Below are 16,782 nucleotides of genomic sequence, written 5' to 3' on the forward strand. Positions count from 1 at the left end.
AGACTGCAAAGGGCAGAGTTGACCATTAATCCCTGTAAGTGTCAGGTGGGTATGGCAGAGGTTACAAACCTGGGACATAGAGTAGAGAGTGGTAAGATTGGGCCAGAACCTGCCAAAGTGGAAGCTGTTCAGGCATGGCCTCCACCTGTTACCAAAAAGCAGATGAAGGCATTCTTGGGGGCAGTGGGGTACTATAGAAAATTAATTCCTAATTATAATACAATAGCTGCTCTCCTCACAGCTCTGACAAGGAAAAACGGGCCAGATAAGGTAGTGTGGACCCCAGACTGTGAGCAGGCATTCCAAAAGCGTAAAGGGGATTTGGAAGGACTCCCCTGTGTTAGCCAGACCAGATTACAGCAATACCAATGCAGATGGACTCTCAAGACATGTGTAAGTTAATGTGTTCTCAGACAGGCCCATTTCTCTAAAGCAACATTTTTCCAGGGTCACTTGAAAAAATAGTTTAATTTTTCATGGGGGGGGGGTGTGGGGTTTTGCCATCTGTGCCAGGGAGAATAGGGAAGTGCATGTGTAACATATGTCTGCATAGTTAGACTTTTGTAAATAATTTTGTGTCATTTGACTATCACACTGACTTATACAGATGCTTGTGTTAAAAATGTAGCAGCAGTGTTGTTATAACTGAGTAAATGTATGTGTTTAAGCAAAGAATTCTGGAAGGGAAGAATAGTAGTTTTTGAAATTGTTCTATATTTTTGAGATACTGCAACAGATCTTAGCAAAGCTCTGAGGGAGTATTGTACCAGAGTCAGGTGATCAAATGTGATGTCATTCTATAACCAGCACTGAGAGGATGAAACTCACACAGCAGATTTTTTTGTTTCGTTTGGAACCGGATATAAAAATCTGGCAGTTATCACAGTTCAGTTGAGCTGAGTTCAGTCTGTTGGAAGCCAATTACCTTGCCTTGTGGAAGTAAGCATCACAGTGTCCCATATGGCTTTGCTGTGGTAAGTTAGCTAGGGAACAGTTATTATTTAGGCAGTCAGCAAATATGTGAGATTAGTTGTGTTTTTCTGCATCTGTTTGAATCTGTCCAGCTGTGTTGTTTTCATTTCTCCTGTGGTTGAAATTCTGATGTTTATTGTACTTTGATATTTAGTATTCTCATTTTTCTATTTTATTATTTATTATTAAATAGTTTTATAATCCGCGGTAGTGGTGCTTCGGTAGCGTTGTTGCCTTACAGCAAGACGTTGTTGCTTTCGATTCTCAGCTAGAGCGTCTTCTGTGTGGAGGCATGCGTGAATGGGCGTGCCTTCGTTGAAGGTTGTGCGTCAGGGCTGGTAACTCGGCACGTAAAAGTCCACTATCAAAACATTAGCAGACCGGAGTTCCGCTGTGGCGACCCCTAACCGGGCTAAGCCAAAAGACACAACAAAAATTATTAAATAGTTTTATACCTTTCATTGTGGCTGGTCTTTTAGAGAATACTTTAAACATCTTGAGAGTACCTGTGCTTATTTTAGTGATGCCTTGGCCACTGTGAAAACCCTGGCTACTTTGGTTGCACTCAACCATTTGTGTTAGTATTGATTTCACTCAGTATAATTGGATACCTTTGTAAGAGCCTGACGGTGGCTGACTGGTGGCAGCAAGGATACCTTATAGTCTGTACAGAAGGGGTTTAGCTACTAAATCTGTACCAGCCTTTACCAGGCATGTGTGAAAATCAAATACCCAGATGTTGGTGTGTCACCTACTTAGAACTGGACAAAGTGCTCCAAAGTGAGTTTTGTTTGGGATCTGGAGAGAGAGTCCAGTTGCAGTGGAGTGTGTTCCCTGTCTGGTCTTGGTAGAAATTGTGTTTGATGCAGAGTGTTGCATTTGAAAATATGGTGTAAATTCATTCCTGTTTTTAGTGACAGTATTTCAACTGTGTCAGTGATGACGATTGAGACTCCTTGATTACTGGCCTGGAGTAAAGAGAGGTCATCACAGGCCCTAGAGAGATTTCACAGATTTTGATCAGGGCAGAGGGTCCAGGTACTATTATTGAATCTCATCAAGGGTCAGGACTTCCAGTGTTTGTCAGAGCTGACATCTTTGCAAAGAAAAGGCAGACGTGTAAGCATATTTCTGTACACCCTAAGGATCCTCAGAGGGAATAGCAGAAGTTTACTATGGGCCTGTTCAATGCCGTAATGGCCCTGAAGCATCCTCAAGGGGTATCTGTACCTGTCCCCCCCCCTCCGACTTCTACTCCTGCCAAGCAAGCTAGGGAACCTGATTCCTTGGAAGAAAATTCAGAGTCTGAAGATAAGTCCCTATTCTGCTGTTCCCCAATGCCTTTGCCTTTGGCTTGTGGTTCTGATAAAGAAGAGTCTGTAAGTCCTGAGTCTCTTTTTGAGGAATTGTTTTTTGGAGACACTATAACCAGGATGATGGAATACTTTAAGTGGGATTCTTCTCAAGTGTCTGATAACCAGAAAAGGTATTATGAGCTGTTTCAGATGGATCACTCCTAAAACGCCTGCAGTACTTCCTCTATTGGCTGCCCTGTTAGACACCTTTATTGCTGCCTCTAAGTCTGCAGATTCTTAGCCTCCTGCTCCTAAGAGACATGATAGGTTCTATAAGGTTCCTGAGTATTGTCCTTTCTTATTTAAATGTCCTTCGACAGACCCTGATGTGATGTCCTCTGATACGCCTTCTAAACTTTTGCCCTCTTCTGAGCTTTTGCCTTCAGGTAAAGGTAGTAGCGCAATGGAGAGAATTGGTAAGACAGTTTATACCACTTTTACTTTGTTCTTTTGGTCCATGAGTTATCAGGCCCACATGACTAGTTATGTTCTGGCCTTGATTGCGCAGGCCTGTCATGTCATTGCGGATTTTCCTGATTCTGAAGCAAAATCTTCTGCTCTATTTATTTTAGGTTCTACCTCTCAGGTGGCTAGTCACTCTGTCAAGTGTGTAGCTAGGATACTGATTATGCATCTTCCAGAGCTGCTGCCTTTGTGTTTGTCATGAGGTGTTATTTTTGGCTTCACCTGCAGTCCTTACGTGAAGATATTAAGGCCAAGTTGCTGGATGCTCCTTTGGATAATAAAAATCTCTTTGGAACTGATGCTGTTGAGATGTGTCTCTCTTCAGGAACAGCCTTGCAGGATCTTAAGCATATCTTTGTATCCCCTATCCCTAAGTTCCAGAGGAACTATCCTACTAGATCTGCTTTTGTTCGCAGGCAGCCTTGTAAGGCCAGCAGACACAGGAAGGAGTGGTAGGTGAGCTCCACCTGCTAAGTGTTCTCAGGTTATGTGGCTCAGAAGCATCCTTTATCAGACAAACCTGCTTCTCCTTTGACCAGGGGTAGTCATCACAACTTACCTCACCGGTTGGAACTTCTTACAAAGGACAAGGGGTCACTCTTGCATCTTCACTAGTCGAATCTTCAGCTGACACTGTGGGTGATAGGATTTTTTATTCCTTTTAGGCACCCATTTTCTGAGGACATACTTAAGGTTTTGCAAGAGGAAAGCAGCCATGAAACCAAAAAGTCTTGTGTCCAAATGGAAGCGACTTTCTATCTGGTGCCATGTTGATAACCAGGATCGGTTTTCATTGGGAGTCCCTCTTGTTTTCTCATATTTGTGTGAGTCGCTCCAGTTTAGTTTAGCCTTCTCTTCTGTAAAAGCCTATTTCTCAGCTGTTTCTGCTTGTCTGCCCTAGAATCTTCCTCAGGCTTTTCACTTTGAGGTCAAACAAGAAGTCCTGCATCTTAAGCCCCCAGGAAAGCCTGTTCTTCCTCCTTGGGACCCTACTTTTGTTGTAGAAAAATTGACCCAGGCTCCTTTTAAGCCTGCAGGTTCAGCTTCCGTGCAACATTGTACTGAAAAGACTGCCTTATTACTTGCTCTTACTTCTCCTCAGAGGGTTTCTGAGCTTCAAACCCTTGTGGTCATCTTTCCTTTTTTAGTTTTTCACAGGGACTGTGTGTCCTTTCATACTAATCCTTCTTTTATGCCCAAGGTGGTCAATGAGTTGTTCCTGAATCAGGCAGTTCAACTCCCTTCCTTTTTTCCTTTGCCTCAGACTGCTAGTGAGAGGGTCTTGCATACTTTGGATTTACACAGACAGCTCAGGTATTCTTTGGATAAAATAAAGACCATTTATAATCTGACCAGTTTTTTGCTTCTTTTCATCCCAGGATATGGGTTTGACTGACTCTAAACAAACCATCTCCTACTGGATTTCTAAGACCATTTTTTCATGGCAAGTGCCTGTCTACTTCCATTAGAGTTCACTCCTGTAGGGCTGTAGCCTCTTCTGGTGTTTTCTTCAGGAGGTTGGATACCAGTTCCATCCTTGAAGCAGCCGCTAATTGGTCTTCAGTGAATACCTTTACTAAACATTAAAAACTGGATATGGTTTCTAGGGCTAGAGAAGATTTTGCTCGAGCCTTCCTACATGGGTTTGTTGAGGGCTCTTCCCAGCCTTCTGCCTCCCAATCCTTTTCTTGAGTTTTTGTACTCTCCCTACTGTGAACAATACTGTAACAGTGATATAGAAGGACATAGTACAGTTGTGTGCAATCTTACCATAACAGTAGATTTCCTTCTCTTCAGTGTTTCAGTATTCTCTTCCTTCTTCCAACCCCCTTTTTTCATTTGAAGTTTACTTTTGTTCCCCTCCTGGCTGACTGTTTCCTTTTTCCATCCGCATTTTCTCCTCCTGAGTGTGCATTGTCTTTTTTTTTTTTTTTTGTCATTTTGCTGAGCTTCTTGGGCATTTCAGTTCTGGGTAACTGTGTCTATACTTCACGTTTATGGCCTTCATCCTGTACAGGGAGTATGTGTGTGAGATATACGGCACATGCATGGTCCAAAGGCTTTGGTATACTGGCTGAACGTTGGGCTATCCTTTGCAGGGGATCCCTGCTGTGAAGAATACTGTAACAGTGAAGAGAAGGAAATTTACTGTTATGGTAAGAGTTTACACAACTGTACTTTCTCTCTAGTCAAATTATTTTAGGGGGAAAGAAAAATTGGAATGCTTTAGTGATGGAAGCTAATTGAAGAAGGTTGTTACTAAAGGTTCCCTCTTTTTCTTTTTTATTAGGTAAAAGTTTAGGGAATATGTTGTCACAGTTATTTTTCTTTACCAGTTTTTGAAGATGAGATGCTCATGTTTAAAAGAAGAGGCAGTTTCCCTTGTGAAAAGTGCTTTGTTTGTCCTTTTGTATGTGAACGATTTGATATGATTGATGGAAGAAAATGTGATATTAGGGGTCATTTTAATTGCCATAATACAGCAGTAGTTTATGTAATTTGCTGTGCCTGCAATTTATATTTTATTGGAGAAACCACAAGAGCTTTTTCTGTTAGAATTACAGAACACTTCAGGAATATTCATAATGGTGATATTAATAGTATGTTAACAAAACTTTTTTCTGATTTTTATGGGTGTAAGGTAGATTTAAAAGTTAATTGTGACTTTCAGTATGGGAGTAATTTTAAAAATACTTATTGAAAGAGAGTATTTGTATTCTTAAATTTAATAAGGTGCCACATTATGGTCTTAATCATTTTTATACTTGGAAGGTGTTTTTGAATTTTGTTTGAATTGTATTCGTTAATGATGTAATTCTATTATTTGTATATATATTTATTGCCGAGGTACCAGGGGAATAAACATTTCTTGGTTTTGAAGAACTGTTTTCTTATTTTGGTTTGCATTTGTAATATGCCCAATTATATAAAGAATCCACCAGCTTTTGCAACAGTCCTTGTTCATCAGCACTAGTAATAATGGCCCCAACTTGTGTCATAGACATCCTATTTTATCCATGTGCTATTACTAGATTATCAGGAGGTCATAAGTAAATCAAAGAAGAAAGATCAAAGAACTGATCCCTTATGAAAACCAACAGTGCCTGTCCTGTACTTTGAAACAGTTTTGCATCCTACATCTGCTTAAAGTCACTGCTGCACCCACTTGATATTAAAATTATTAAAGTTCAAGGAACTCATAACTCGAAAAATTTTGTTGCATGCTACTGGGTCAAATGCTCTTGAAAGATCCAAAAATACCACATCGGCAAGTTAATAATGCTCCTAGGAAAGTGCAGTGTTGTCATAAAATTCCATAAGGTTACTCAACAGGTGTGACCAGGTACAAAACTATATTGAGAAATGTATAGATGATGTTTATATGACTCACAAAACAATGGTAAAATAATCATTTCGTAGGCTTTCCCCTAACAAACTAGTATGCTTATTAGCTTGTAGACATTACCTGTTTTTCTGTCTTTAGGTATAGGTACTCCAACGTATTTGTTCCAAATTTCCGATACAAAGCCAGTATATAAGATTTTCTAAATCAAGCAAGTTAAACAAGGTACACGAAAAGTAAAGGTTTTAGACAGAAATCCATGCAAGGGGAGGTCATGCCTGTTAAATTTGGTCAACAACTTTGAGACAGTTACCAAGGCCATAAACAAGGGGAAGATGGTGCACACCGCCTACCTTGACCTGGCCAAGGCCTTCGATACTTTTCCCCACTCAAGTATAATAGATACTCTGTCAACTAGGCATTAATCCATATGTTACCAGATGGGTAGCAAACTGGCTTACTGATAGAACCCACCTAGTCAAAATAAGGGAAGCCACCTTAAGTAGTAGACCTGTAACAAGTGGTGTACCCCAGGAATTGGTCTTGGGCCCTCTGTTGTTTGGGATGTATTTCTCAGAGGTGCAGGCCAAATCTAGTGGGCTATGACTGACCACGTTTGCAGATGACTGCAAGCTGGTGTTGTCATCAATTCCACCAGTGATGTGGACATCCTGCAAGAGGGTCTCACCCAAACAAATGACTGGTGCCAGAAACATGGCTTCAAACTGAATGATAAAAAATGCATCATCATCCCTTCTGGGAAGAATGACGTCCCCACAAGTTGTCACATTAATAATAAGGCACTAAGCACGCAATCAGTTGTGAGGGACTTGGGAACTCAGGTTGATAGCAAACTGACTTTTGACCACCATATTGCCTCCATTGTATGGAAAGCTTTCAGCATGGCCCACCTCATTAGTAAGGGTATCTTATCCAGGGACATGGTGGTCATAACATCCCTGTATTCTTTCCTTATAAGACCGATTATTGAGTACAGTGCCCCTTTCGGCATGTCCCTCACAAAGCACATGCAGCAGCTGGAGAGACCACAGAGATTCCTCACCCAGAGAATCCAGGGCCTCAAACATCTATCCTACACAGGTAAACTAAAAGCCCTGTCCCCTCTACTCAGTCTCCTACAGACTCCTCGGAGGTGACCTCTGTCTAGCATACAAAGCAGTCTCAGACCCCGCCCTGATGGGATCGCTGCATATCCACAAGTCAAGCTCCACTCGAGTAACCCCGCACACACGACCTCAGCCTGGTCTGAGACATCAATAGGACTTGTTGGCGGGACAGATTTTTGTCCCAGAGACTCCACCTTTTGTGGAATAGACTCCTTCTCCATTGTAAAGCAGAGTACCTCATTAAACCTTTTTAAGCGCAACCTGGATAACTGGATGGGGAACAGAAAGTACACCTCTGGGATTCCACCTGTGTCCCTGTTGGACAGTGGCATAGGGTGCTGACTTCTTGGAACATGGGCTAAATTTTTGTCTAGGCTTGTAAGGGCCTCAGGGCCAATAGCCTAGTAACTTTCTATGATCCTATGACAAGCCATCAGGGCCAGAAAACTGCATTAGGTCTTGCTTTTTGCCATGGCTGCCTTAACTTCTAAAGCCATGATATTAGGACATGCATCATTCTCCCCAAAACTCACTGTAGAAAATCGGGTAGTCATCAGAGTCGTATTGGGAGGAAATTCACAGCTGTCTGTGTCTGCTGTTGTGCTAAGAGCATTCACACACTCATCAGTGTTGAGACTTCTATCATCAGTCTTACTCTTCCTATGCTTGCAGAAAGATTTTAGTTTGTTGCTATAAAGACAAGGGGATCAGCATTTCCTCAGGTGTAATTGTAAGAATGAATGAATATACTGCCATAGAAAGTTTATATAACTTGATAGCATCCAGGTATAATCGTTTGGGTAAAAGTAGGCGAAGTATAAATATTTTATCCTAAAGATGCGACCTTTAACAGAAATCTGAACTGGGTTTCTCCCTGTGCTTTTTTTCCCTTTTTACTATTTCACTTTACCCCTCTATATTTACCTTTTCACTGAGTAATTGATTTTTGACCATTGTATTATGGTGAATGAGGGGTTGCACTTCACTGTGATGATAAAACATCAAATGAAAAAGAAAAATGTATTTCATTAGTGGGAGTATATACTTTGCCAACATAATTTTATTTAAAAGATGATGTGGCAATTTTAACTAGATTTTCTTTCCCATTTCAGGTCAGAGGTGGAGTGCAAAATACAGATTTGATAAAGACTGGCTGAATAAGGGGCACTTATATGGATTATCATTTCTAAATGAAAACTACTCTCATCAGAACGCTAAAAAAATTATTGCAACTCATCATTTACTGGCTGATGTATATAGTGCAGCAGAAATACTTCACAGCCTGAAGCTCAAGATTGGAATACTGCAGTAAGTTTTGTTTATTTTAGCAAGAGTGGAAAATGTATCAGTCTCTATAGGTACTTTTCCAGTCTGAATAACATACCAGGGAAGCTGTCGTGTTTTTCAGTCTCTATAGGTACTTTTCCAGTCTGAATAACATACCAGGGAAGCTGTCGTGTTTTTTCTGATGTCATTAATGTCAAGATTAAAATGTGGTAGACACAGTAGGAGCTACTGCTTGCTTTTGTTAAAGGATTTTGTTTTCAGTAACTCACTAATTTTGTGGTGTACTAACTTGATGGTTACTTAAAAGTTTGAACTAAATACTAGTCATATTTTTACACCAAATTTTATAGTTGGCAGTTTAGTTCAGTGATGAGCTTTTTTACTCTTGGGTTTGAGTCCCCCAGTTTTCACTTGAAAACCTGTGTGATTATGAGAATGTCACATAAGCAGACACTACTCCCTGGGCATGCCTGATAAAAGGCATCTGTATTTAAGGAGTTTACCTGGTTAACAGATTTAAAAAAATAAATGGATGATCGTACCAGTTCAATACTTTATGATGTAAAATTAACGTATCTGTTACCTTTGCTTGAATGGCTGCCTTCATCAGTTGATGACATTTTGGGGATTATTTTTTCTTTGTAGTAACATTGGAGACCTGGTGGTGGAATGAGGAAGTACAGGAGAGTATACGGAGAAAGAGGTTGGCAAAGAAAAAGTGGGATTGTCAGAGAGATGAAGAAAGTAGACAGGAGTATAAGGAGATGAGGTGCGTGGTAAAGAGAGAGGTGGCTAAGGATAAGGTGTATGAAGAGTTGTATGAAAGGTTGGACACTAAGGAAGGAGAAAAGTACCTGTACCAATTGGCTAGACAGAGGGACCGAGCTAGGAAAGATGTGCAGCAGGTAAGGGTGATAAAGGATAATGAGGGAAACGTACTCACTAGCAAGGAGAATGTGTTGAACAGATGGAAAGAGTACTTTGAGGGGCTGATAAGAGAATGAGAGAGAGAGAGAAGGTTGGATGAGGAATGGAGAAAAAAATGTTTTGGTACCGATTGTTAAGAATAAGGGTGATGTGCAGAGCTGTAGTAACTACAGAGGGATAAAATTGATCAGTCACAGCATGAAATTATGGGAAAGAGTAGTGGAAGCTTGGTTAAGGCGGGAGGTGATGATTAGTGATCAGCAGTATGGTTTCATGCCAGGAAAGAGCACTACAGATGCAATGTTTGCTCTGAGAGTGTTGATGGAGAAGTACAGAGAAGGTCAGAAGAAGTTGCATTGTGTCTTTGTGGACTTAGAGAAAGCATATGACAGGGTGCCTAGAGAAGAGTTATGGTATTGTATGAGGAAGTCGGGAGTGGCAGAGAAGTATGTAAGAGTTGCTGGAGCCATGACAGACTCGAAACCGGTCACAAGTGGCGTCCCACAGGGTTCTGTCCTGGGACCACTCTTGTTCGGTATATACTTTTCCGAGGTACAGGCAAACGTGGGAGGACTATGGCTCACCAAGTTCGCAGACGACTGCAAACTGGGCGCCATAATCAACTCTCCAGCTGACACAAACATCCTTCAGAAAGGTCTCACAGAGACAGATAACTGGTGCCAGCACCATGGTTTAAAGCTAAATGCCAAAAAATGTATAGTCATACCCTTTGGCAAAAACAATGTGCCCACAAATTACCACATAGGCAGAAACCCATTAAGTACAGAGAAAGTTATTAGGGACCTGGGGACCCAAGTTGATGGCAATCTCTACTTTGAAAACCACATTGCCAAAGTGGTTAGAAAGACCTTCTACATAGCCCACCTCATCACGAAGGGTTTCACATCTAGATCAAGAGAGGTAATCGTGTCCCTTTATTCATCCCTCATCAGGCCCATCATAGAATACAATGCCCCTTTTGGGATGTACCTTACCCGACACCTGCAGCAATTAGAAAGACCCCAAAAGTATCTCACCAAGAAGATCAAGAGTCTCAAACAGATGCCATATGCTGCTCGGTTAAAAAAACTCCAGCTCTACTCAGTTGCATACCGCCTGCTTCGAGGCGATCTATGCCTGACATACAAAGCTATGTCAAATCCAGAATTAATGGACATGCTCCACCTCAGTAAATCTAAATCCCTTAGACCCACACGCTCGAGGGACTTGAACCTCAGCACAGAAATAAATAGAACTTGCTGGAGGGACAGGTTCATAACCCAGAGGCTCCCTTCGCTCTGGAATAGAATTCCAGTTCATGTGAGGCAGAGCACCTCACTGAATCTCTTCAAGAAGAATCTCGATAAGTGGATGGGGGATCGTAGGTTTGTCCCAGGGATTACTCCCGTGTCACTATTAGATAGAGGCACAGTAAACTAAACCTTAAAAAGGGCACAGTATACTCAAATCAAGGGGTGGCGTAAGCCATACAGAATCGGGCTAGGCTTATAATTGCCCCAGGGCAGATAGCCTAGTATGAACCTATGAACCTAAGAGTGGTACAGGATATGTACAAGGGTAGTGTGACAGCGGTGAGATCTGCAGTGGGAGTGACAGATGCGTTTAAGGTGGAGGTGGGATTACACCAAGGATCAGCTCTGAGCCCTTTTTTATTTGCAGTGCTGATGGACAGGTTGACAGATGAGATCAAACAGGAGTCTCCGTGGACTATGATGTTTGCAGATGACATTGTGATATGTAGTGAGAGTAGGGAACAGGTTGAGGAGACCCTGGAGAGGTGGAGTTGTGCTCTAGAGAGGATAGGAATGAAGGTCAGCCGGACTAAGACAGAATATATGTGTGTGAATGAGAGGGAGGATAGAGGAATGGTGAGTATGCAATGAGTAGAGTTGGCGAAGGTAGATGAGTTTAAATACTTGGGATCAACAGTTCAGAGTAATGACAAGTGTGGAAGAGAGGTGAAAAGGAGAGTACAGGCAAGGTGGAGTGGGTGGAGAAGAGTGTCAGGAGTGATTTGTGACATACAAGTACCAGTAAGAGTGAAAGGGAAGGTCTACAAGAGGGTAGTGAGACCAGCTATGTTATATGGGTTGGAGACAGTGGCATTGACAAAAAGGCAGGAGTCGGAGCTGGATGTGGCAGAGTTAAAGATGTTAAGATTTGCACTGGGTGTGACTAGAGTAGACAGGATTAGGAATAAGTATATAAGCGGGTCAGCCCAGGTTAGACGGTTTGGAGACAAAGCCGTAGAGGCGAGATTACGTTGGTTTGGACATGTGCTGAGGAGGGATGCTGAGTATATTGGGAAAAGGATGCTAAGGATGAAGCTGCCAGGTCAAAGGAAAAGAGGAAGGCCTAAGATAAGGTTTATGGATGTGGTGAGAGAGGACATGCAGGTGGTTGGTGTGACAGAGCAAGATGCAGAGGACAGGAAGAGATGGAGACAGCTGATCCGCTGTGGCGACCCCTAACTGGGAAAAGCCGCAAGAAGAAGTAACATTTTATTTTTCATACAACAGATGTGTGTTTGAGGACACAGGGTGGGAGTCTATCAAAATTTCTTTCAGATGTCATTATGTCGTAGTAAACTACGAACAAATAAAACCAACTGCAGAAGAGTCGATAAGTAGAGATTGGTGCCTCCCCAAACCAAACACCAGATGCAATGAAGTAATTTAATAAAACTTTCTATATTAATAAAATTTCAACGTGAGCGCTTTCGTTTAATAAAATATAAACTTCCTCGGACCTGAGGAGGTCTGAGGAAGTTTATATTTTATTTAAACGAAAGCCCTCACATTTAACTTTTATTAATAAAGTCAACATTTTATTAAATTTCTTTGTTGCATCTGGTGTTTGGTTTGGGGAGGCACCAATCTCTACTTATCCATTATGTTGTAGTAGATATGTCTTCTGTTTACATTTTGTAAGCTGTCCCATGTAAAACCAAGGGCAGCTGTTTTTCAGTAAACTGGGTATCAGAGGTTTAAGGTTCACCAGCTGCAGAGAGCATTCAGCAAGTATATTAGAGTACTTTTGCTGGAAACAGTGTTTGCTGTAGGTTGTTCATAGATGACTAATGCTTTTTTGTCTGGCCAGTAACTTGCACATTTTCAGCATGTTAGCTTAACCTGCATTTCCTTTGTACTGATTCTCTGGAGCTCTTGATTTGTTTTTCCTCTCTTTGAGTATAAGAATATAAAATCATATTTGACTAAATTTGAATATTCCTCTCTCCAACTTTTACAGCCTTGTTTTTTAAAAGTTAAACAGTTTTGCAAATCACTTAAGCATAAACTGTGTTACAGATATTTGTGATACCTCAGTCAGTTACTGTGTTACTGCATGTAGGAAGTATAGTTAAGTTGCCTTTCCTATGGCAGATTTTAGATCAGCTTATTTACGAGACTGCTGCTGCTTCAGCATTCCATGGTCTCATTTTGTGTGCTAGTGTTTACATGTAGGAATAGTATCTCTTCTTCTCAGTTACTCTGCCACAAGCATAGTATAGTATACCTCAAGCATGTGGGTTCATAAGTTTCAGTCATAGGAACATAACATAGGAACAATACTAGTCAAGCGATCATGGAGGCAATAAGATGCCTAGTAATATTACATCTTTAAGGAGAAGCACTGAAAGCTTTTGCCAGGCATTTCAAGCACGTAATATTGTGCACATCTCCAGCAGAGCAGTGTTTGTACATGATGACTATGGTGTAAGTTTGTTTACTCATCCAGTCATCAAGACTAGTCTTAGACTTGAGTAGTACTTAGAGCTGTATTGGTAACTTACTCCATAGGCTGGAAATATGTTGAGTTAGGAAACTATCCCTCCAGCAAGTTAAATTTATTGTATTATAGTTTGTATAGGTTTAATCCCTAGTGCCTGTATTTGTAGAGCCACTCATTTTGTGAAGAAATAGGAGGTCAAATAGGATTGTATCTTTCATGACTTGAAAAGCAAGATGCAGCTGAGAGTTGTGATAATCTTTCAAGATAGTTGAAGGATATAGGGCCTTTCATTTTTTGGCAAGAAGTCTTTGAATCTTTTGGGGGGGGGGGGGGGGGTTTCTTTTCAGCAGTATATTTGGATTTGTACTTACCAAAGGGTAGGCATTGTATTCATTGATTGGTCTGATAAAGTAAGAATACAGTGGTAGGATGATGACTTTAGATTTTGAAGTTATTCCGTTGGAAATTAACTAGGCCAGACTGAAGGATTTCCTGACTGTGATGGAAATGTAATGATAAAATGAGAGAAAATTTTCCACATAAGTACCTCATAAAAAAACATACTGTTTTAAAAATGAGCAGAGCCTTTGACGGAAGGTTGGTGTCTTGCTCCTCCCTTATCGTGGGTGGAATCCTGTGAGGGACCTCTCCATCAGAAGCTGTCAGCTGATGAGGTGCAGTTTAAGGAAGATGGACTCAGATCACTACCAGTGCTTGTTCTGAAAGGTTTGTCTTTCCACTGGATGTGACCCTTACATTCCCATCTTTGCAGCATACAGGCATACATGAGTCTGTATCACTTTGTTCAGTGATGTCGGTTTGATGAAATAGCCATTCGAGATAAGTAAATGTCAAAGAAGTGATATAGACCTGGCATACATACCTGAAGGTGAGGGTTCATCTCATTGTGTGAAGGCCTGGGATTTTGACCGTTTTTCATTCCAGCTCCTATCCTTGAGGGTCTGCATACTTTCTGCCAGTGCAGTGTTGTAATATCATGTGCTAGATTGGAGGATACACTTACCCATTGTCCCCACTAGTTCTTTTCTTCCAACCAAATATTTGGTTCCTAATCACAACATTCAGCAATATTTATGACCCTGATAGATATAAGCCAAAACCTTCAACAAAGTTGGCCTTTACTATTTGTGTGAGGATACTAATGTGAATCAGTGCCAATTGCCAGCATTTCAGCCTAGCATTGTGAATATGAGACTACTTTATTTTTTTTTTGGTTGAACCTCTTTCTTACAAGAAGGAAATCTGCTGAAGGTTCACTCATGATTTTGGGAGAGTACTGGAGCACTATGAGAACTTGAAGGATAAGGGGGCACTCATTAGTCATCTTCTAGAATGCAAGTCTATCTATAGGATGAGCTCAAAGGGCCATATGTCACCAGCTCCCCCTGTCGTTAGTGAGGAGCTCATTTCTGCCTTTGTGTTTCTCCCACCTTGGAAATTGATGATGGACTTTCAAGAAGTGTACTCTAGGCACCGCCTTTCAGTTTTATCATTGGATGTTAGCACTACCTTTTCCCAGTTTGAGCAGCTATAGCTTGCCAGCAACTGGCCTGCACTGTGGAGAGCATTTCCTAAGTTAAATCTCTTGGCTGGTGCTTGGTGGTTGCAGTTAGTAGAATGTTTTCCCTGATCCTCATTTCCAGCAGAGCTTATTGACCTGGGGTTACACAGGGTATACCAGAAGTTCGTGAAATTCTTATCACTGTTTTTATAGAGGGTTATCATGTAACCTTTTGTAGTTTTTACTGTATTAGTGCTTTTGCTAAGGCACCATGCTTGGGTAGATGTCTACACAGGATAGCATGTCTCAGGCTTTCCTGCTTTAAGGATGACCTTAAATAATCCCTTTTGTAATGCTGCCTTCATTAGTGAGGTCTGTTTTAGGTGTCATTCAAAAATTTTGTTTGACAACTTCATTAATGTATGGCTGTTTGCACATAAGTGCCAAGTCTTAATAAAAGAAAGCACATATCCATGCATCTTTTTTTGAACCGAACTGAACTGAGGTGGGCTAGCAACCACAACTCTGAGCTGAAATTCAAGACGACTAGTGGCTTCTGAGCTTCCAAAAAAGCATAAGGTGCCTATTTTTTTTTTGCTTGATTGTGTTATTTGCTGCACTTTTTATTGTGTTCTGCTTATTTAATAGTGTATTTTAATCCTGTAAACTAAACTGCACTCTTTGTACTGCTTTGTCTGCCTTACTGTGCCTCTTAAATCATGTTTTCTTGCTGTTTTCACAGTTTGCAAAGCTTTTTTTGCTATTTTCAATGATTGCATAGTAATTGTTACTAATTCTCGCTGTTTTCAAAACAGCTGTTCTGTATGTTCTGTTTTCCCACATTTGTTTGATGTTTAAAACATTCTTTAGAGTCTCCTTGCTGTTTTTATTCTGCTGTTTAAAACATTCTTAGTGTTTCCTACCTAAATTAGTGTAGCTAGTAGCTGTAGCATAGTCCAGATACAGGTTTTGGCTGCATCTGGGTCTGTTTGTAGTGGCTGTTGTATTCTGAGCACATTTTCCAAGCCATCTTTGATTGGAAAGGGCCCTTCTGCACTCTTGTGAGAGAAGTTTGTTGATTGGAACAAGTCTGATGAAGTGCAATTGGTCTAGGGCTTGGAGTAAGCATCATTATTGGTTCTTTTGATTAAGTTTTTAGCTTCTGGTATTTAAGCCCCATGTTTGAGCAGGTTTCTGCTTGTTTGTGCATCCACGCAATTGTGCTCCATAGCTGGACAGATAATTTTGACAAGTTTTCCTGTAGATATAGCTGTAGTACAATAGTGTAGTCCTCATCCTTAGTACATTTCTGGTCTAAGAAGTATTGCTAATGAGCTATTAAACCACCAGCCAAAAACCTCATCTGAAGTAATTTTCTACAGAGCACCTCCTAGATCAGTCCTGAAAGCACTCCCTTTGTGATAACAGTTCTCCAAACCTAGCATTATGGACAGATGGACTATCCCTGTTTCTGCCGCCAGCCTTATTGACTTGGGTCTCCTGAGGCAGTGTAGCAACTGCCTCATGTACACTGACAACCCTCTACTAATAACTCACTTGAGTACAGAGTGCTAGAGATGTATCTATACCAAGAATCTTGAAGCCCTGCTCTTTAGCACTCGAAACAGTAACACTGAAGAGGTTGTCAGCTCACCCATACTACTCACACACATAGTACACGTCCAACACATAAATCAGCATCAGCATACGCAGAGGTTCTCTAAGAATACTTGCCGAAACACCAAAGACCACCAAAACACAAGACTGGTATAACAAACACTGTTCCCACAGCACCCAAGACACACAGCAACACCAGTGTCTTGCCTACCAAGCCCTCAAGGTGTAACACTCGTTAACCATATTTTCTTGTCATTGGAGACTCCCATAGTGAGATACATGGATGTCCCACTCACCAGGTTAGATAAGGAGAAAGACACCATCACCTGTCTATCCAGTGCCAGTATCCATCAGATCATGCATGCACTCAGGTCTCCTGGCAATAACTACCATTATGACTCTGCCGTAGCTCAT

The 16,782-nt window shown here is 41.1% G+C and overlaps 1 protein-coding gene across 1 annotated transcript in view; it reads left to right on the top strand.

Annotated features, from left to right (window-relative positions):
* Window positions 1-16,782, top strand: part of PHF20L1 (PHD finger protein 20 like 1) — a 2,880,694-nt gene that overhangs the window by 2,632,743 nt on the left and 231,169 nt on the right. Inside the window, exon 23 of the mRNA XM_044066227.1 lies at window positions 8,375-8,570. Coding sequence (XP_043922162.1) covers window positions 8,375-8,570 — 196 coding nt within the window. The remainder of the gene's footprint in view (window positions 1-8,374; window positions 8,571-16,782) is intronic.

Source organism: Protopterus annectens, chromosome 3.part1, assembly GCF_019279795.1.
Source record: "Protopterus annectens isolate FY-2018-M chromosome 3.part1, PAN1.0, whole genome shotgun sequence".
Classification (NCBI taxonomy): domain Eukaryota; kingdom Metazoa; phylum Chordata; order Ceratodontiformes; family Protopteridae; genus Protopterus; species Protopterus annectens.